General features: G+C 41.5%; 1 protein-coding gene across 7 annotated transcripts in view; it reads left to right on the top strand.

Annotated features, from left to right (window-relative positions):
- Positions 1-19,918, top strand: part of IRAG2 (inositol 1,4,5-triphosphate receptor associated 2) — a 41,840-nt gene that overhangs the window by 12,386 nt on the left and 9,536 nt on the right. For 3 of the 7 annotated variants that reach the window (XM_061360017.1, XM_061359982.1, XM_061360008.1), the window contains 16 exons: positions 240-299; positions 409-473; positions 572-671; positions 2,263-2,376; positions 2,736-2,837; positions 6,198-6,361; positions 7,891-8,005; positions 8,433-8,595; positions 10,830-10,891; positions 11,791-11,856; positions 12,833-12,941; positions 14,075-14,222; positions 15,017-15,098; positions 18,590-18,636; positions 18,720-18,784; positions 18,912-19,028. In XM_061360017.1, coding sequence (XP_061216001.1) covers positions 240-299; positions 409-473; positions 572-671; positions 2,263-2,376; positions 2,736-2,837; positions 6,198-6,361; positions 7,891-8,005; positions 8,433-8,595; positions 10,830-10,891; positions 11,791-11,856; positions 12,833-12,941; positions 14,075-14,222; positions 15,017-15,098; positions 18,590-18,636; positions 18,720-18,784; positions 18,912-19,028 — 1,579 coding nt within the window. Of the gene's footprint in view, positions 1-239; positions 300-408; positions 474-571; positions 672-2,262; positions 2,377-2,735; positions 2,838-6,197; positions 6,362-7,890; positions 8,006-8,432; positions 8,596-10,829; positions 10,892-11,790; positions 11,857-12,832; positions 12,942-14,074; positions 14,223-15,016; positions 15,099-18,589; positions 18,637-18,716; positions 18,785-18,911; positions 19,029-19,918 lie in introns of all 7 variants that reach the window. The other 4 variants (XM_061360000.1, XM_061359994.1, XM_061359972.1 and 1 more) reach the window with 2 other exon arrangements.

Raw genomic sequence — 19,918 nt, 5'->3', positions numbered from 1 at the left:
CCAAGTGCTTTGTTAGCCAGTATGCAAAGCAATTCACTGTATTCGTTAAAATTTGCAACTATTTTTATGTTATATAATCAGGCTGCTGCTCAAACCTAAATAGCACAGCTTACTGCTATGATGCAGGTTTGAGTATAGTGTTATTCTGGTTACAATACATCATAGCTGTAAGTGTTACAAATGCACTTCAATGTGCTAGTTGTTGGGTTGTGTCATTTAAAGGCTTTTTTTCTCCACAGAAAGAGCAGGACATCAAAGAACTGAAGTTAACCATTGTGGAGTGTTCTTCAATAATAGAGGTAGGGGACCAAGTGTAGTTTTTTTCACTATGAGAGGAGAAAGCATGCATATCCTTGGCTAATATGCATGACAAACTAATGCTCTAACCAGGTCTGATGTGTGTTTTAGACTTTGCGAGCAGAAAAGAATAAGCTACTGGAGAACATGCAACACATGCAGCAAGAGCTGATCTCGTGAGTATTGCAAACAACCCTCAGGAAATGCAGTTTGTCAAAAGTCAAAAAGGGAGGATGTGTTTTATTTATTTATTTATTTTTCTTGCTTCTTTTAGAAATGGGTTGAATTTCCCATTGTTGTGCAAATTGAACTGCAATATTCCTGAAGGGACTAATTCACTGCACTGTGAACTGGAACTTGCTCAGTCTTCTGAGGTACGACTCAAATCTTTATTGAATACCGTTCCAGTGTCTTGCATCAGTTGGGAAGAACAAAGCTCATTCCCTGTAGCTCATTAGATAGCCTTGGAATTCAAAGTCATTAATCCTACTATGCAAGCATAGGATGGGAAGGTTACATTATTGTCCCAAGTACGTTGGAGAAAGTACAAAAAAAAACCCAACAAAGTGCTTGGAGATCTAAAAAAAATGAGACTTTAAAAGTAAACCTGGAAGAGCTAGAGCCATACATGTAGCTGGCAGGCTTATAGGAGAACACATGAGTTTTCAAATATATAAAGGCTATTATGCTGAAGGAAGTAACAGTCTGTTTTCTTCTTGTACTGCCTAGATGAGATATGAACAATGATTTTCAATTGCAGGAGGGGAAACTTAATTTTCCTTGAGATCTAATGTCGTGAAGAGAAAAATTGAGCATTAGAGTAATCACCTTGACAGGGTTGTAGAGTCTTCACTTAATTTATTCTTTAGGAACTCTGATGAACATCTGCCTGTAGGTACCGTTCCCTTGCTCCTCAGCAGATACAATGGAGGCTGATCTTTGGGGGGATATCACTGCCTCAGTGAGGTCTTTGAATAGTAATTCGGAGGAGGACAGGGGAGTCATCCTTCCGAGTCTGGCACAGGCTGACACAACCTTAGTGCTGCAGTTGAGCCTGTCGGTTTGGAGTTGTAGTGTCCTCCTTGTCCTCTGCAGAACACCTGGCATGTGGTTTGGTGACTACACTTTTGATCAGACAAGCTTCACATAACACTGGATGTTTGGTCTGTATTTTATTGTTCTTGGAGCTTTCCAGCACTCCAATGGGGAAGAACTGAAAAGAATCCCAAAACCGATTTATACATACGTTGTGGTTTTGGTTCAGATTTTTATCTGAGCTATTCTGTGCCCATTTCCCTAAAGGTATTCCATGGAGTACCATCCTTCCTGACAGTGCGTCTTCCCTTCAAATGCAAGCTATGTAACAAAACTGATATCCAATATATGCTATCGCAGGGATTTTGCTTGTAAGACTTTCCCGTGTTTTTACATGTGGTGCATTTGCAAAGAGTTAGCATTTGCCACAGGAAAAGAAAAAAATCTACTAATGGACTAAAACTACAGGCCTGGAAAAGAGAGGCATACTTGGCTACGCAGCTCCATTTAGAAAGTAATGTATAATCCCCTACTGCAGCACCCCATAGTCACAGTGAGTCATTGTGTTTGCCTCTCAGATGTTGCAATGAGACACAATTCCACCAAATTCCCTGTAAAGCAAGTAATGGCTCTGCTTGTTCATCACTTGGTAAAGCCTCTTCTGAATAAAGATAACTAATTATCGACTTTCTCTTGCTTACTCCTGATGTGAAAATTTATATTGGATCACTCGGCAGCTTGGCTGGCTTGCTTTTTTTCTTTTTAAATCCCCATGACATGAAAAGCTTTTACAGATTTCAAGTTTCAGTAGCTCTGACCTTCTGGTAAATGCAGCACAGGGATACTTCAGAGAAGTCTAAATGTCACTGATGCTGGTTTACAATAAGGAGATGTCAAAATAAACTAGCTGGCTCTTCCATCTCTTCAAAGATTACCAAAACTGAATGGACATCCCTGGATGAAACACTGGACCGTGAAGTGCTGGTTTTACTTCAGGGACCTGAATATGGGGGAGAAAAATTTAAGACTGTCATGCGAAATCTGGTCAGTGGCAGAGCTCATGTGAATAAGGATATGGTCTTCTATCAGCCTTTTAACTGAGATGTCTCCTAGCACTGATACTTGGATCATGTTTACTCCTTGTGAAAAATTAAGAATAGCAGCTCTGGGAGTGGAGTGGGGGGGTATGCTCACTCTAACAGTGTCACTTGGCACCTACGCTCACACTGTCACTTATAACCTCGGTAATTCTGGGCAGCGCTGTGTCAGACTAGTACTGGATATGCCATGGTTTGGGGTTTGGTTGGTTGGGTTTTTTGTTCTTATTTGGTTGGTTTTGTGAGGGGAGGGGTGGTTTTTTGGGGGTTTTGTTCATTTGATTATTTTTTTTTCTTGATTTTCAGCAAGAGGAAGCCTCTGAAGCAGAGGAGCTGATAATGGCTTCTTTACAATGGGTAAAAGATTCTGATGTTAGCATCCAACATGTTTGGGAAAGAAAACTTGTGGTAAGCAACTGTTTCTCTAAAGCTATTTTATGAAATAGTGGGGCTGTGCAAAAGCTTGAGGTCGGTATCTAACTGCTGCTTCCTATGTATATTAATTACTTGAGATCATAGCAGTACGTTTGGGGGCTGGAGATGGCTGTATGAAGAGAAATAGTCTTTTGTAACTCTTCTTGTGAGGAGGTGGAGGAAGGAGATGATTCCTTTTCACTTAAATACTGTGCTTTTCCTGACTTGTCTTGTGCAAGAGCTCGCTTTGTTAAAACTATGCTTGAAGGAAAGGGTAGATGAAGCAAGTCAATTTGAAGATAAAAATGAGGTCAGATGGCAATGCTATACTGTGTGAGCTATGAAGCTTGTCTTCCCACTACATGCTTCTCTGTGCCTTGAGCACCTATTTTCTACTGTGCTCTGAATCTGACTACAATAGTAGTTGGTTTCGCCAGTGGGGAGGATGGAGGTGGCTTTATAACCAGACTTCCAAATCAAAACCTTCATAGTGCTTGTTTTCTTTTGAAAGGCAGAGAATTCTGTTTTTTCTGGACACGCTCCACAGGAAAAGTTCCTACAAAACCATCTTCTACAATTTAATCTAATGTATTTTTACTTTTACTCATACCTCTCATGAGGCTTCAAAGCTAAAGGCTTTCGCTCAAGGCAACCAGCAAAAATAACTTCCCTATGCGATAGGCAGCAGTCTGCAGGCACAGCTCTACTCTTTGTATTGTTCCCTCCTGTGTAACAGCACAGGTTCTGAAATTTTCATCTCACAGGATGAGGCTTTTCCTCTAACCAGCCCCTTCTTGCTAATCTGTTGTTAGGAACACTGCCATGGAAAACTCAACCAAGCTGTATAATGATGCTGTCTTTCAGCTCCTTAATAGATGCAAAAACTCAGTTCATCCCACTTGGGTAATAGCAGGTGGCATCACAGTATGTGCTGCTTTAAGCTGTTAGCTTTTAAGCAGAAACCTACCCTTTTCCTCTAATACTGCAAAATGCTGTAGCTGACCCTCTTCGTCTTTCCTGGGCAGGCATAAGCAATCATTGGAGCCATCCAGTCCTGCAGCCAGCTTTAAGTTTGGGGCTTTTTTTCCTTTTTTTATGGGAGTCCTGAAAGCTTTCCTTTGGAGAAGGTGCAAGTGTCTCTGTCTCTTCACCCTGGTATGACTTCGGGTAGACTCTAGGAAACTTCCAGCTCCTGCATTGCTGTAGCTCTTCGATCTCAACTAAAAACTTCCTCCTTCAAAGCTGTCCCAGCTGAAAAATGCTTGTTAAATTACCATGCATGTTGGGATCGTATTTCTGTTAAACATATGAAGCTAACAACTTCTGGTGTGGGTGTCAGAGTTGATCATGGCAAATGAATACTATTCTGGCTCCTAGATAGCAATGCATTTGAAAACTACATTAACAGAGGATCAAAGAACAAGATTCTTTAGAAATAAAAGGGCCCATCTTTCTGAGATTTGTAGGGGTGGGTAGTGACTTCATGTCAAATGTATTGTCTTCACCTAACTAGATCAACCCAGATGTATGGGAAATATGATAGATGGAGCTGAACAACAGTAGATCCAAAACAGAAAAATTCAAAGTAGCTTCTTTTAACTTTAGAGTTTTTTGTAGACGAATTAAATCTTGGACTACATATTCCCACTTAAAGCCTAAACACTTCCCCACCATTTCCTGTGAAATATATTACAGACATGTTCTGCTGGGGATTAATATTTTTAAGCATATTTAAAGTCTATTATTCATAGACTAAATTTTAAGTCTGTTTTTGTGCATATATACATATATTTAAGCATACCTAGATGGTGCTGGTAAAAACTATTTCACTTTCCTCCTGCCGGAAGATAAGACTCTGTCATATATGCCCTGCTAAGCTTATGGCACTTATGTGTCAAAACCGTGTTATTTATAAGAATGAGTGCTGCCTGCCTTGGCTGAAAAACTGGTCTTCAGGATGTGGGCATTTGCGTGTGGTCACATTCCATGTCATCCTAGTAAACCTATCTAGCTCTGGCAGCTGGGTTTTTTTGTAGCATGACACTGGATGTGCTTTTTTGTTTGCTTGAGGCTCACAAACAACTTTAGGCTCTAACATTATCTAGCAAGTAGATAATGTAGCCCATGTTCTAGAATTAATGTTTTCCCCTTTGAACTAATGTAAAATCACAGAATTTGAAACCTCATTTTTACCTGACCTTTGATTTTTTTTTTTTCATTAAGCATTCTTTATAATTCACTATTTTGCATGTTTTGTTGAACAAGGTCAGACAAAGAGGACGGGGTTTTTCCTTCTCAGTACTTTATACTGCAAGTTACTGTTTTGAGAAATAGAGGATTCTATGTTACTTAACACCTCATTATTACTCTCTTCCCCTTTTTCTTCCTACAAATCAGAGGCAAAACTGAAAGCCCTTGTCATGGGGTCATCTCTTGGACATTTTTCATCTGCTAGATATGTGCTCAAACTGAAATATGCATTTACCATTATTTGGTTGGGTTTTATTTTGCTGTAATACAAACTCAAATTGGTGCCAGGGGGCTTAGTTGTGCTTTGAGAAATGGTCACAGAAGTCTAAATTATCCATTTTAGTGCTTCCTGCAAGATAGTCCTTATTAAAACTTCACTTATGAAATATGTTTTCCGTTGCTCTATCTGCACATCTTGTGACAGAGTTTTTCTGGGGTAAGTCTGCCTCCTGTATGTGTAGTCTTCTGCCACGCTTACCATAAATACTTACTAACTGTATATTTGTTTTACAAGGGACAAAGAGGAAGAGACGTATCTGTGCACCCTAGATCTACCTAGAAAGACAGGCTGAGAATAGCTTTTGATCTAAAGCAACCTTGTGAAAAAAGCGGGAGCCATTTGTCAAATTGATCATACTGAAGGTGTACGTTTTCTTGTGCAAACTTATGCATTGCTCCATCTTAAAGTCTTAAAGTAATAAAACTTGGCAGGAGTCTGGCCTGTATATACCCACATCCCATTGGATTCAGGTGTTGGAAAGCACAGACTTGAAGTTTAGGTAGCTTTGATAACCTGTTAGACTGCAGAAAACAGTTCTGTACAACACAAACACCCATTTCTCCTTTATGATCTTTTCCTTATTAACATGTATTTTTCCATATCTCTCCCCATTCCCCCACCCCGCACCACAACCAGATGTTGTGTGAGCAGATGACAAAATATTGTCAGCTATCCACCGTCTTTACGCTGATAGTGTTGGATGTAGGTGATGATACTAAATGTTGGAGCAGAGAAATCAGTTCTTATCTCACCATGGTTCTGGTTTACTCCCTGGCTCTACTCCTCATCTAATCACATGGCAGTTCAGTTTCAAAATTCCACAGGTTCTCAAGCAAGAACTCGGAGAAAAAAGACACCTTTGGATCCAGAAACTTCATCTCTTGGAAAAATACAAAGAAACCCTAGATAAGGATTTTATTCGAATGGCAGCTAACCTGAGGAGAACCAAGACAGAGCAACTTCACCTAAGGAAAGAGCTCTCTGCCAGGTACCCCTTCAAAGCAGTGTGTCTTTCTGGTTTCAGTTTGTTGTTGTTTTTTGCCTAGCCTTTTGGGGACGGGAGGACGGGGGGGGAGTGGTGTGTGTGATTTGGGGTTGGGTTTTTTTTGTCTCGTGGAACAAAGTTTACTGAATCCTGAAGACATTTCACAGAGGAAACTATCTGATGTTCTGGAGAGTTAATCTCATTCTAGCATAACATTTACACTATGTGGGAGTTAAGGTTTATGTATGAGCTAACACACAATCTTGGAGATGTCTTTGAAAACACCAGGGAGACTACAGACTGAGCAGTTAAAGCAAGAGGCCACTGCCTATCTAGCAGGTGCCACCATTAAATGAACTGCTGGGTTTTGTGTGAAGCACAAGACCTGTAAAATATATTTCTGTGTTGGGAGACAATGTAACATTTCAGTTTATTTAAGGGTATAGCTTCAACAGTTATTAAATATGAAAACATAACCTTAAATTTTAGGTTATTGGCCCATGGCTCCTGCTATGAGTTTTGTTGTGACAAATATGGCAGCAAAAGAGAGCAGGGGTAAAACTGCCTGCCAGCCCTCTCTTCAGACATTCAAAGAAGTAGCTAGTCAAGGGTGTTTTATTGGTTTGGTTTGGGTTTGGGTTTTTTGCTTGGTTTGGGTTTTTTGGCTTTTTTGGCTTTTTTTTGTGTGTGTGTGTGTGTGTGTGTGTGTGTGTGTGTGTGTGAGGTGTTTGTGTATTTTTCCAGAACAAGTAATCTGAATTTTCTCTCCTTGTGGACAAGCTTACGCATGATGTCAGGCTTCTGCTGTCCTACACTAAATGTAACTTCTTACACATACGTCTTTACCTGGGTTTGGGATGTAAGCATCTTCCTAGGGCTTTGCATCCCTGAGAGCTAACATGAAGCATTCACACTACGCTTCTGCCTAACTTACCTTCTGCTTAATGTTGTTAATGTAGACCTCCCACATGCTCTGCCTTCACTCAGGGAAGTGCTTATAAAAATACTGATAGCTTTATTTCTTAAAGCTGCCTTTCGCTTCAAAATTGTTTGTGGTGGTAGCAAGAAAAAAAAAAAAGAACATGTGAAGGTAAGTTGGAGAAGAAATGGGCAAAAGGTTTTTGCAACGTAAAAGAAAGGGTTCCTTGAGACCCATCATCTTTATACTGGTCCTGGTGGCATCTGCTTGCCAGATCTTGCTCTTTGAGAATTGTCTGGATATTCCAGGAGCTGATACGCAGCTGGCTGGGCCGGGCACAGCAATTGCACTGTTCAGCAGGAGACAAACCAGGGAAAAGCTCTATCTGTTTCCTAATTCTGGAAGTGCTGTACAAAAGCTTTATCTGCCTACTGGGCTGAATTGTGCTTAGAAAGAACCAGGTCCCTGGTGCTGGATCCTGGGGAGCTGCGGTATGTAACAGCTGAATGTGGTTCTTGATGCGTGTCTTGACAACGAGCATGTGTCATCTCCCAGGCATGCCTGCTCTAAAATGTCAGTAACTGATTGTGGTTTGCGTGCTTCCACCCTGCAGGCAACGCGAGATAGAAACTGTCAAACAGTTACAAGAAGAAACTGCTGGCCAGGCAGAAGCCCTTGGTTTAGAGCTGCAAAAAGCTACAAAGCAGCTTGAGGATGCCAGCAAACAGGTAAGGGATGCTCTAGTTCCTTCTACACAGGAAACACATAGATGCAAAAGGCTACGTACAATGCATTGCTGCCCTTCGGAAAGGAAATCGCATGTTCATAATGCAGTGCCTCACTGCAAAAGTGGAACCAGCAGAGGAAGTAAAATTTGAGGGGGTGGTGACAACAGTTTGCTGATGAAAGAGGCAGCATTGCATATTTGTGGTGGCTTAAAAAAAAAGAAAAGAAAAAAGCCCAAAAATAGCTTCCATACACAGTCCACCCCAGTGTAAAAATGCAGAAGTTCAGAGGGAGCTTTATCACTTCCTGAGAAAGAACAGATGCAGTTCGGTTTCATTTACATGAACTGTAGAGGCTCCTTGTGTTAGCCAGGCTGCTTTATCTCCTTTTTATTCCCTTCTTTTTTCTTAAATATTGGTTTCTGCTTAGGCAAAGGATCAAGTTGAAGCATTTCACTCTGCTTGTGAGGAAGCCGCATCCTTGAAATGCAAGTTAGAGGAAGCCATTTCTGAGCAGCAGAAACTCAAGGATGTGAATGAAGCTTTAACAAGCACTTGCCAGTTGCTTCAAGAAAAGGTGGAAGACCAGCAAAGTGAGTAACTACTGGTGGTGTGCCAGCTTTCACTCTTGCATGGGCGAATCCTTTATGATTTAGTTACGGCAAGGGGTAATAAGGCTGCTCTGCAGGTCATCTGGTAAAATGCTCTCTGGAGTCTGTCTTTGTTTGTTTTTCCTCTTTCTTTTTTCTTTTCTCCTTTGACATCTGCAGCCATGGCATCTGGGCTGAGAGTCAGGTGGGATCCCAGTGAGTGGGTGTTGGGCTGGACCAAAGCTGCAGAACCTCCTAACAAAATCTGCAATTCCAGGAGGAAAGGGTTAGTAACTCCATGGGAGGCACTACCACTTCTTTCTCAAAGGTGCTGTCCCCACACCTGAATATCGCACCTTATTCCAAGCAAAATCATACTTCTTTCCTTAGCTCCCTGTACCAAAAAGATCTGGTTTTGTTATGCATTCTGCTTGTTTTTGCTTTCTATTTTTGAATAACTGCATGGTACTAGATTGCTCTCTTTAGTGGAAAGCAATCATGTCATTTCATCACACACACACAACTTTTGCTCCAGAACCATGGAAACTTCATATTACCTCTTGCTCACTTGCTGACATAAACACCCCAAAAGCTTGGGCAATTAGAGAATGCAGCAGTCTGATTCCAGCACATGGCTTTTTCTCTGCAAATTCAGGAGTGCATATCACTTGCTTACAGGGAAAAAAAATTGACTGAATTAAGCCCATCGAAGGTTTGCATGCATTGTCCAGGGTAATGTCAATGATGCTTAACATATGTGCATTGTAAACAACTTTATGTGAAACTACAGTTTGCCTTGTAGGAAAAATTCCACGGGACCCTATGTCTTGGCTCTATGGCACAACTGTTATGTACTGATGGGCAGAGACAGCTCCAGACTGTGTTTGCTGACTTCTGACCAGTGTTTTGGCGTTGGTTTGTGTGTATGTTCATGCTGCTTTCATGCGCACTGCTTCCTCCAAAGCGTGGAGTTGCTTTTTTTTGTTTTAGCAAGAGTCATAACGATGGAAATAGTGTGCCATTTTTCCAGCTCTGAGTAGGCAAAGATCTTATGCAAAGTGAGTTAGAGTCAACTGTAAGAGGGATAACCACTCTTTTCAGGCATGTGGAAGGGACTGGTACCACTTGAACTCAAAAAAAGCTGGGGGGGGGGAGGGGAGGATAAATAATTTAGAAACCCTTAGGCTCCCCCACAACACCACCACCGTGAAGATGGCTAAGACCTTGGCTTTAAATTCTTCCAGGTAGTTCACAAAATCTTGTCCTGTAAATAAATAGAAATAAAGTGGTAGATACGTAGAGAAGTTGTGAAATGTTATAAAGAACAGGGATGACAAACAGAGATGGGAGTGGGGGAGGACAGTACTTTAGATTGGTTCCTGCAGAAAGCCAGATGGGTCTATGGTCACTTCTAACCAAAGGCCTGAGCTGTGGTCTCTTTCTCACCAGCTTACCCACTCTGTTCCCCTATTTCTTCCCACCTGCATGGTAAGAGACAAGAAACTAGGGAACCTGTTAGCCAAGCTACAACTTTACCTAAGTCAGCCTGGCCCAGCTCCTTCTATTTCAGATGTCTAATCATGCCTTGCCTCTAATTGCTACAGCCCTCATCCAGTGAAAAATCTGAACAAGACTGAGAGCTTCCTCAGTCAGGGCACCGAAGTGACAGTGCTCATGAAATCTTCTTTCACCACCACTCCACACATTATTTAGCTGTGGTATAAAAGCCACAGCTTGATAGTCTTGAAAGCCACATATAATAGACTTATGTTATGGTAGAAGTCACCAGAGGCAGGCCCTGGCATTGCTAAACTTGAACAAAGAATATTTCTAAGTATAAAGCCTGTTGACTTTAAAACTTCTGTACAGGATGTCAAATTGGAAGGACAAATGATTTTCTTCCAATAAGCTGTAATGGAATTGTCCATTTCACAGGGAACTGTAGCACCTTTATGCTGATGATGTGAGGAAGCATTGCTCTCCCACTTACAGCCAGAGGAAAGGCAACTACAAGGAAGAGAAAGTGCCCGGTGTTTTCTGTAGGGTTGAACACTCAAAACAAAATGCACTTTTAAAACTCTCTTTCCTGTGAGAAATTGTTGTACATAAAACTAGACTAAAGCAAAGAACAATGAGTTTGTGATAGGCAGTAGTCGGGTTTAAAGATGCCAAAACATCCAACCATTTGTTATCAGATTATAAGGAACCCTGTAAGACTTGTAAATGTCTCTTCATAGCAACTGCTAATGCGCTGAGATGGGAACTGCTTCAAAGGAGACTCTGTGAATTGCTGTGTCAGGTATGATGCTTGTTTGGTGGGAGAGGAAAAGGTAGGCTTGCACAGGAGGTGCTCTGGTGGAAGGACCTCTACAGCTGAGAAGAACTGCAAGTAATTTGGCAGCATCAGATTTCTTCTCTTCTAACTTGTACATAACTGAAGGCACATCACTATGTTCCTTCTTCAACCTTTGGGGAGGAAAAAATGAACTTACAGGTGTGGTGGTGGTCTTCACTCTATACAGTTATTGGTGATCATATCAAACAGGGCTGATGGAAATTTTCCCTGATGTATTGATGTGATTTGATCCCCTCAATAAGCCCTCTCTTCCGCAGGCAATCTTAACAACCAAGTATTTAAAATCCCATAATAAGATATTCTTCAGTATCCAGACGTTAGAATAGGCAGTGAGACAGTTCTTACTTCTGTGCCCCTCTGAAAATATGTTGGAAATTGCATAACTCCAGAGTGCTTTGCTTTGAATAAAAATACTTTATTCAAGTTTGGAAGGGGGTGGAGGGGGAGATGTTGTGGGAAGACTCTTTTTCCCAACCAGCTCTAGTAAGGATTGCTACAGCTCAGGTTTGAACGGTCTGGATTTAACATACAACAACAAGGTATTTATAAAGGCAAATAGAGGATCTTGCAATGTATCCTAGGCTGTAACAGGGGCATAAGAGCAGAAAGAAAACTGTGGACCAGCTGCATGCAAATAGAACTTGTATTTGTGCATTAAAGTCTGCAGAAATAAAGGCTGAAAGTAGCAAGGGGAAACTGCCTGATTTTTCCCAACAGCTGAAATAGTTCAGTTAGAAAGATAAAACTTATTATGTTCCTAATCAGTAGTAGTGCTCTTCCTATTTTTTTTACCTTTTGTCTTCTATGGCTGCCTGCCATAAACTATTTCTCTATCACAACAGTGCTGTGCAGAGTTAGATTCTGACTACAGTGTGCTGCCCTCATCAACTGAGCTGGTTAAAGAGAAGGTAAGTGTGCTGGCTATGACCATTGCCGAGATGTTAAAATGTGACGCTGGTTTTGTTGGGTTTGGGATTGTTTGGTTTGGGTTGTTTTTTTTTATGACCTGAAGGAAATGTCTAACTTTCCTTGTGAGAAACTCTGCCAAGTTAAATATTCAATAAGTATAATTTGAGAGATATACTTGTGTATGTATACATGCACGTGTATACACACGTACGAAAGTGTACTCAAACCTTACTGCAAAACCAGTCTCCTGTTGCTTCTGAATAGTTGTGGCAAAATACAAGTGTTTGATAAATTGCATTCTGAGATGAATCAGAGGCTTAAGATGGGGTTACATCTTCCAATTCCTTTACTAGTTTTCATCACTTAAGCAACACTAGGTCAAATGCAGCTGCCTAAGTGTTGCTCAGAAGTTTCCTCGAGCCATCTTCAGGTGACCCCTCTTCAGCACTAAACAGCAAGGAAGTGGTGTACATTCAGGGGCAGGGGATGGTGGGTACAGTGCTTTGTTTTCAAAAAGACAAAAAGCTGCTTTCCGCTCCTGCTGAAGGATCTCACCTGTGGAGGAGGTGCAGGATGCTGGTCCCTTTCTCAGTCCATGTGGTTGGCTTGGCTGAAAGGGTTTGTGGTTTTTTTCAGCTCTTTTGGTTAGTTTTTTCACAGGGTTTGGTTGGTGGTTTTCTTGGTTCTCTTGTCCTGCTCATCGTGCCTGGTCTTCTAGTATTTCATTCTAGACCTGGCTTCAACCACCATGTATCTTGCAATTGTAAAGTTGAATTATTCTACCTGTTCCTGTACCTGTTCTGCCCATTAAGGATGTTAGCTTTTCTAGACAAAAAAACAACAGATGATGTATTTGTGTAACTGTTAGTACCACATTATGCAGCTGCAGCTGTGTGGGGGGTGGGAAGGGAAGTTGGTGGCATTAATGTATTCAGTGTGACTGAAAAACAGCACTGCTTTCTATTTTTCCATTAGCAGCTCCATTGCTCTAAGCGACGGTGGAGTGAAGGACCCACCTTGGGCACTGAACTTCCCAGGATACTGCCCTCGGATGTTGCATACTGGCATAGTACGCTTCTGCTAGGTAAGACCTGATGGTGTTGGCCATTTTCCCCTCGATCCTGAAATATAAAGGGTTGATAGAATGGCATCAATGGTGTTAAACATGCACCATAAAGAGTGCAATATCTGTCATCCATCTGTTTCTGCATGTAATCCAGGGGGCTGAACCGTGTTTATTATGCTTGCAATGAAGGGCCTGAAAACGTGGCTGGCTGTCAGCCTAACAGGAGACCCCAAAATCTTGAGGGACCATAGGTATAAATCATACATCCAAGTGTTTTCCTGACAAGCTTGTCAGTTTGGATCAAGAGGGCTTGAGTTATGCTCATCCTGTTCATTCTGATTGGCACAAACTGAGATAGCAAGTGCTGACTTGCTACTTTGCTGCTGAGCTGAGGTCAGTCCTGGTTTAAAAACTTAAACAGGTGCCATAGATACTGAGATTCAAATAATTGTATTTCCTGATTTCTCCTGCGTTCATGAAATGTTCGCACTTCCCTGTGACTCTCAAGCCTTACAAGTATTAAAAGCTGCTGACAGATGTGCAGGGCCACAGAACTGCAGAGTGCCTTTGGGATTTTATAGACAAAGCATTCCTTCCAGCAGTAAGCTGGTACAACAAAGTGTCTCCTCACACATGCTGTGAAATACTCAAACATAGTTCTACAGAATCCTGGGGGAAAGGGAAGAAGCTCTTGATCGGCTGCAAGTGTTCCTTACAAGAACACTCTGCAAGGGCTGTTTCAGTGGGCCAACTTGGGGTGTTCTTACAACTTGCTGTGCTATCATGATACAGCCACAAATGAGGCAGGTATTCTCAGCTTGTGCCAGTCAAGTGCTGATACAAAAAAAAAAAGAATATCTATTTCCCAGCCCTCTCTGCCACACAAAACAATTCACCACAACAAACCTGTCCTATGCAGAAGTATCTATAACCTGATAGAAAACCCCTGTCCCCAGGTGCTGCAGACTCTCCATATACAAAATATGTCTGTGCCACATAACCCTTTTGTACTGAGATGGAAGCAGCTTTATTATAAAGCTATACTTGGTTGGTTTGCTTCTTGATGTTTTTAGGCTTAGTCAAATCCTGATATGTGACTGAACCCAACTTTGACAGTGACCACCACACCTCACACATGTTTCTCGTCATAGATGCTCTGAACTTGGAAACCTCATGCGCAAATAACCCTCCTGAGCACGGCCGGGATTGGCCTTGTAGACAGAACTCTGATAGCTGTATGTTTGAAAGCTGCCATCCGGGACATGGGCCCACTTCAGATGTGACATCAGTGGGGCACAGGTAAAGATGGCAGAATAACTGCTTTGGGGTGAAGGGTGGGAGAGTCCATGGGATCTAGTATGTTCCAAGGAAAACTGTATCCCCAGCAGATGCTGAGCCCAGCAGCAGGCATCTCAGGAAATAGTGGATGCCTGGTGATCATCTAATGGTGTTGTGGGATAACTCTTTGCTTCTATTAACAAACTATGAAAGCTTTTACTGAAACCAGCCAAATACAGTGATGGTCTTACCCTTTCATCCTGAAGAAATGAGGCTTGATGTAGGCATTCTTGTTTATTTTCAGCATTTAACTCCCTACTGACACTCTCTATTTGACTTCTATTCAGGAGTCAAATTCTTGTTGGCTTTCAGGACTCTCAATTAGTTTTTTCCAGAGAGTAAAGCAGGAATTCGGATGGCTCTGTTTATCAGGCTGCCTCCTTAGATCTTTTAAACAGAGATTGAACTGTTTGGGATTATGAAATCTAGCTAACTATTGTCAGTGAATATTTTAAAAGATAAGGATGATCCTGAAGATGCAGACAGGCAGTCTGCAGCAAAACTCAGCAGCTCTTGAAGCTTTAGCCATGGGTTTTCTGTAGAGTTGTGCAGTGTGGAGGAGGTTGGGAGGACTGGTGGTGGTTCTTGCTGTTTGGGGGAGGAGAGATTGATGTTAGTGATGAATTTGCCTTTCTCTGGGAGACCAGCTGTCTGACTATACAGATAGTGGTGACTTCAGTTGTTATGTGCTTAAGGAAAACGGGCAATATATCTCACTGTTGTTTGGGCAATATGCAAATAACATGTATTGCTAGGTGGAAAATATGCTCTGCTGGTAACTGTACTGATGCAGACCTTCCTGTTTCCATTACCATGATGGACTCTTCAGTTACTGAGGTGAGTGCTGTCTCTAATGCCTGAGATGTGGTTTTGAATGGTTTCAAGCATTTAGTGCCTTACTCAGACCCAGATCCAGATTGAGAAGCTATAAATCAGCACTGCTCAAGGTGAATGGAGCTGTCATTGGTAAACAGGGTGCTGTGACATCTTGTTCTCTATGGGGTAGTCCCTTCTATTTGGGCACACTTATAGAATACCGTAGATAACTACAGACCCAAATATCATAATGTTCGCATGCATCTGGGTCATGCTTTTAGCTGGGGGAGTATTTTAAATGTGGTTTCCAGGCTTGACACAGTGCTGTTTCTGCAGTAATACTTGGTTCTGCCAGGGAAGTCTGAGTGATTTCACTCTTATCCACCCGCAAGAAGCCACAGGATGCGTTAGCTGTGAATGCTGCCTTTCTCTGCACTTTCTCCCACGGCTACCATGTAACAGCTGAAAACCGACATCTTTGCTGTATAAAAATTGTCCTTCAGCTGATGTGCTCAGATATGTCTCCACTGCTGTATTGAATCCTGCATCTACAGCTTGAGATTTCTCATGGCAACAGCAAGATGAGCTGCATGCAGCTCAGCGCACCTAGCTGTGCTCTGTGCTCAGTGCCACAATACTCACTACTGAAATCTGGACTTCAGCCCCTGACATGCAGCAGGGCTTCTAATTAGCTTTACAAGCTCCAGTACTGAAGGTGATGATGGAAGAATACTGGTCAGTGGTTTCTGTGAACCTGGAAATAACCTCTGCCAGACTAATGAGCAGGCAACCTCAGACCTACCCTCCCTAATGTGTGGTACCTGTAAATGTAGCAGTGGTCTGGTTGCAGTGGCAAATCAAAGCACATGGTGCAGTGAGGGTGAAAAGTAAGAGTGGGTTTGCCTGTGTTTTCAGCACACTGCTCAGCTGCAATAGAGCAGGTGAGGAACTCCAAGCCTGTGCTGCTACTACTTAAACCACCTTAGAGGGGACAATCTTAAAGGCTCCAGCTTTACACAGTCCTTCTGGAAAGTCACAGCCTTGCAAAGTTGTTTGAAATGACTGTGCTTCATTTCTCTGGTGCTTTCTGTAATTCCAGTAATGGCCCAGAAATGTCATTTTCCATTTCTGTCTTGTTTTCTTCTTATTTTTTCAATATATACTTTTCTTTAATATTCAAGAGGGTTAATAATAAAAATGTTAAAGCTTGCTTCAGAGAAAAGGCAAATGGGCTGCATCCTGTATCAGTTCTCAAATGCGTGACATGCAGCAAAACTTGAATATCCTTGTTTAATAGGAAAAATCTCCCTAGTTTTTTGGTTTGTTTTATTACACTGTGGTTGCAGATGTGTTTGTGCGGATCAAATCCTTCAGCATGTAAGTAACTCAAATTGCTTTGTGAAAATGTTGTCACTGTAGGAGTTCAGAGGCTATTTAATACAGGAGCTCCTGTGAAGGCCAGATGAAGCTTGCGCTTCTTATACTTGTTTTGATTTATAAACGTGAAAGCCACATCACATTCTAAAAACCAGATGATAGGACTTCCAAATGTTAATCCTTGTTTGGGAGGAGTTATACAAGACTGGGGACAGTATTTGTCTGCTGTGACAGAGGTTCCTTGGACTATTATGATTATCAAAGGGATGGAGGGGAAAAAGTAATTAGGGATGTACTACAGGGTCTTCTTTGATACAATCATTTTCTCAGGAAGAAACACCACTCTGTAATGCCCTCTGCAAACAGATTTTATTAGGAGATCTAGAATACTGGGGTTTGTTCTTGGTGGCGTGCTTCCTGTACAAGTGCACCCTGTGCAGTCCACGGCAGCTCACAGTCCTGATAGGATGGGGTTTTAAAAACTTAATTGAGGATTCCTTCACTGCCAACAGAAAGCAGCAATTATGTGATTACGTGGGTTGGGAGAAGGCATGTAGAATAATGTATTGCTTTAGTCAGTTCTGGGTTGGTTGGTTGCTTTGGTTGGGGGGGGTGCTCCTTTTAAAAACCATTTCGATTTCTTTTGTTTTCATTCTAACATGCTATTCATTTTCACCTTCTTTGTCAGTATTCCTGTAGAATGAATGGCCTGAACAAGGCAAATGCAATGCTGTACTTCCTTAAGCTTAATAGGAAATTCAAATATGAATAAAAATAGCCTGGATTTGCATTAGAGGAAACATGTGGCTGCCTGGGGAAAGGTTCTGTGGGTACAGTCAAGTCTGATATGGAAAGGAGAGAGAAGGCATTTTCTACTGCTGGGAGCAGTCTTGGAAGAGACCAGAGGTTCTTGGTCATCTCCTTTTCCTCTTTGCTGGATTTTCTGGGTCCTCTGAAGATGTTTGAGGAGGGAAAGAAGATACTAGAACATAGATGATTGCTTGCTGACATGGTTTTCTGTTGTCTCCTCAACTTCAGTAGTGATTTTGGACCCAAAGCTAGATATAGCCTCGTACTTTCTCTGCTTGGGGATAGGTTTGTATTTGGGATTTTTCCCTATTTGGCACTCCTCTTCAGCAGTGGAGATCACCACAATCAATTACCAACTTAATCCTTTAAAACTCTGTTTCACACTGCATTTTCACCCATAAGGAGAGACTAGTCTATCCATTAAATAGCAAATTAGGGTAAAATGAAGAAGAGGGATATTTCCCATTGAGTATCTCCCTTGCCACATTAAAAGGCTTAAGAGGATATTGGTTTTGTCTGTGATGTGATAAGGCCTGGGTGAAGAACTGCACTGTAGCAGCTAAAGGAAAACGAGAAAAAACTATGGACCAGCATTTAACCTCTTAATACCTCTCTACTGTTTGTATGCAAAGGAGGAGGCCTGAAGCCTTTTGAAGTGGGTAGGTAGTTATATGTAATATTGAAAAACTAGTATCATTCAAAGACAGACACTAAAACATACAACACAACATATATCACAGAATGGTTTGGGTTGGAAGAGACTTTAAATACCATCTGGTTCCAACCCCTGTGCCATGGGTAAGAACGCTTTCCACTGCATACAAGTTTTCTGTGTTCTGAATCACCTGCTTGGTCAAGCCATTAATAGTAACATTTCTATTAAATTTATTTTATTGCTTAAATGAGCCTGATTTCTATATCAAGTGAAGCTCTGCGAGTCTTGCTTGTAGGGTTTGAGGTCAAGGCCTAGAAAATGGGTATAACTTGCTGCACAACATTAAGACAGAACAGTGGTATGGTAACACATACATTGATCGCTTCAAAATGTACGTTAGAAGCAAAACATGAAGTCAGAAACCAGCTGATTTTCCTGAGATAGGACTTCTGCAGAAGCATAGTTATCACTCCTAATGATGATAACATGCCAAGCTACGTACTTATGTATGGGTGGCTTTAGACTAGCAGAAGAATCTGTGTGCACTATGTAGTTCTTCAGTGCTGAAATAATTCAGGCACAGATGGGGAAATCAAAAATTTGACATACAAATTTTCTACTTGCACAGCAAGCCTTTCCCTGGTACTAACTTTTCTCTCTTTCCATTAAGATTGACTGTGCAGAGCTACCACTACCAGCCAATTTGGTCCCATCCAGGTCAGGTTTCGTGTAAGCTTTTAAAAGCCTTTATTAAGATTGTATAATATGGATAAGTATCTGAAATAATCTTGTTTTAGCAGTGATCACTTAACTTCACCCCAAGAAGTTCTTGCATCCTCTTTGGAAAGCACTGCACCAGTAACAGGTAAGCTCTTAATTTGGGGCACAGAGATGTGAACCTTTTGCACTGTAGATACTGGGAAAGAGCTGTGTTCAAGTGTGCACATTTACTGAACAGTAAAAGCTCTGTCTTCTCCTGACTGATGTTATAGATCACCTTGTTATAGAGGAAAAATCACTCAAGCGCTTGTGTGAAAAAGAGGAAGATGTGCCAACTTCTGTAACAATGGAGAAAAACAACAGTAAGGATCCGGCTGGTCCTGTGTCAGGTACAGTAACTGCTGCAGAGCACTGGCACTCATGCAGTGCAGAAATGGATTACATCCACCACATAGAATCATAGAATACTTAGGGTTGGAAAGGATCTTAAGATCATCTAGTTCTACATCTTTGAAATGAAGAAAATGTGTAAGAAATTCACAAGTTATTTTTCTATCTTTGCAAATATTTTCACCTGCAAATGCTCTTAGCCCTCTCTGATATTCTAAAGTAGGAAGAAGGCTTTATCTGTTTGCTGGAGGCTGGTGGTCTGCAGTATGGCAAGAGGTGAACATGAACTAACTTAATGAAAACTTGATGCTTTCTCAGCTGGCAAAATACCGTTTAGGTCCTAAACTCCAGGTAATTTTGGGAAGAGAGAGATTGTTTTCATGGTTTTAAAAAGTTTAAGGACACAGCTAGACTAAATAACACTTCCCTCTCTTTCAAAACTAATGCCCAGTGCACCAGAAGCTGGGATGGGTCAACAGGAGAGATGAGGATAGGCCTTTGTGTGTAGTTCTGGCTTTTGCTATAGCCATAAGCAAGCAGAAGATGTATTTTTGCCAGATGTGATGGTGCTCCTTCCCCCTAAAGACTAAAAGCAAAACAAAACTGGGGTAGTGCACACTGTGTATTCAAGCTATTTTTAAAATGCTGATCTGAATAAGTAGCACAGGATATATCTGCATGCTAGTTTGTAACCACTTTTTAACCTTTACCTAAATATAAGACTGTCATCACTTCTTGTTTGGTTTTGTTCCTCTCTTTATAGCTATCTTCCTGAACTGTAATTCAGTCCCCTTCACTTAAACAGATTTTCTTTCTACTAATTTGCCTCCACTGTTAATTTTCATATGTGGTCTGGGTGTCTTTGGCAAGTAGGAAACAGATATGCAAA

The sequence above is a fragment of the Neopsephotus bourkii genome, unplaced genomic scaffold, assembly GCF_033783945.1.
Source record: "Neopsephotus bourkii isolate Nb327-2 ecotype Australia unplaced genomic scaffold, CSIRO-AGI_Nbou_v1 NB_107, whole genome shotgun sequence".
NCBI classification, from domain to species: Eukaryota; Metazoa; Chordata; class Aves; order Psittaciformes; family Psittacidae; genus Neopsephotus; species Neopsephotus bourkii.
This window is presented reverse-complemented; position numbering and strand designations above follow the sequence as displayed.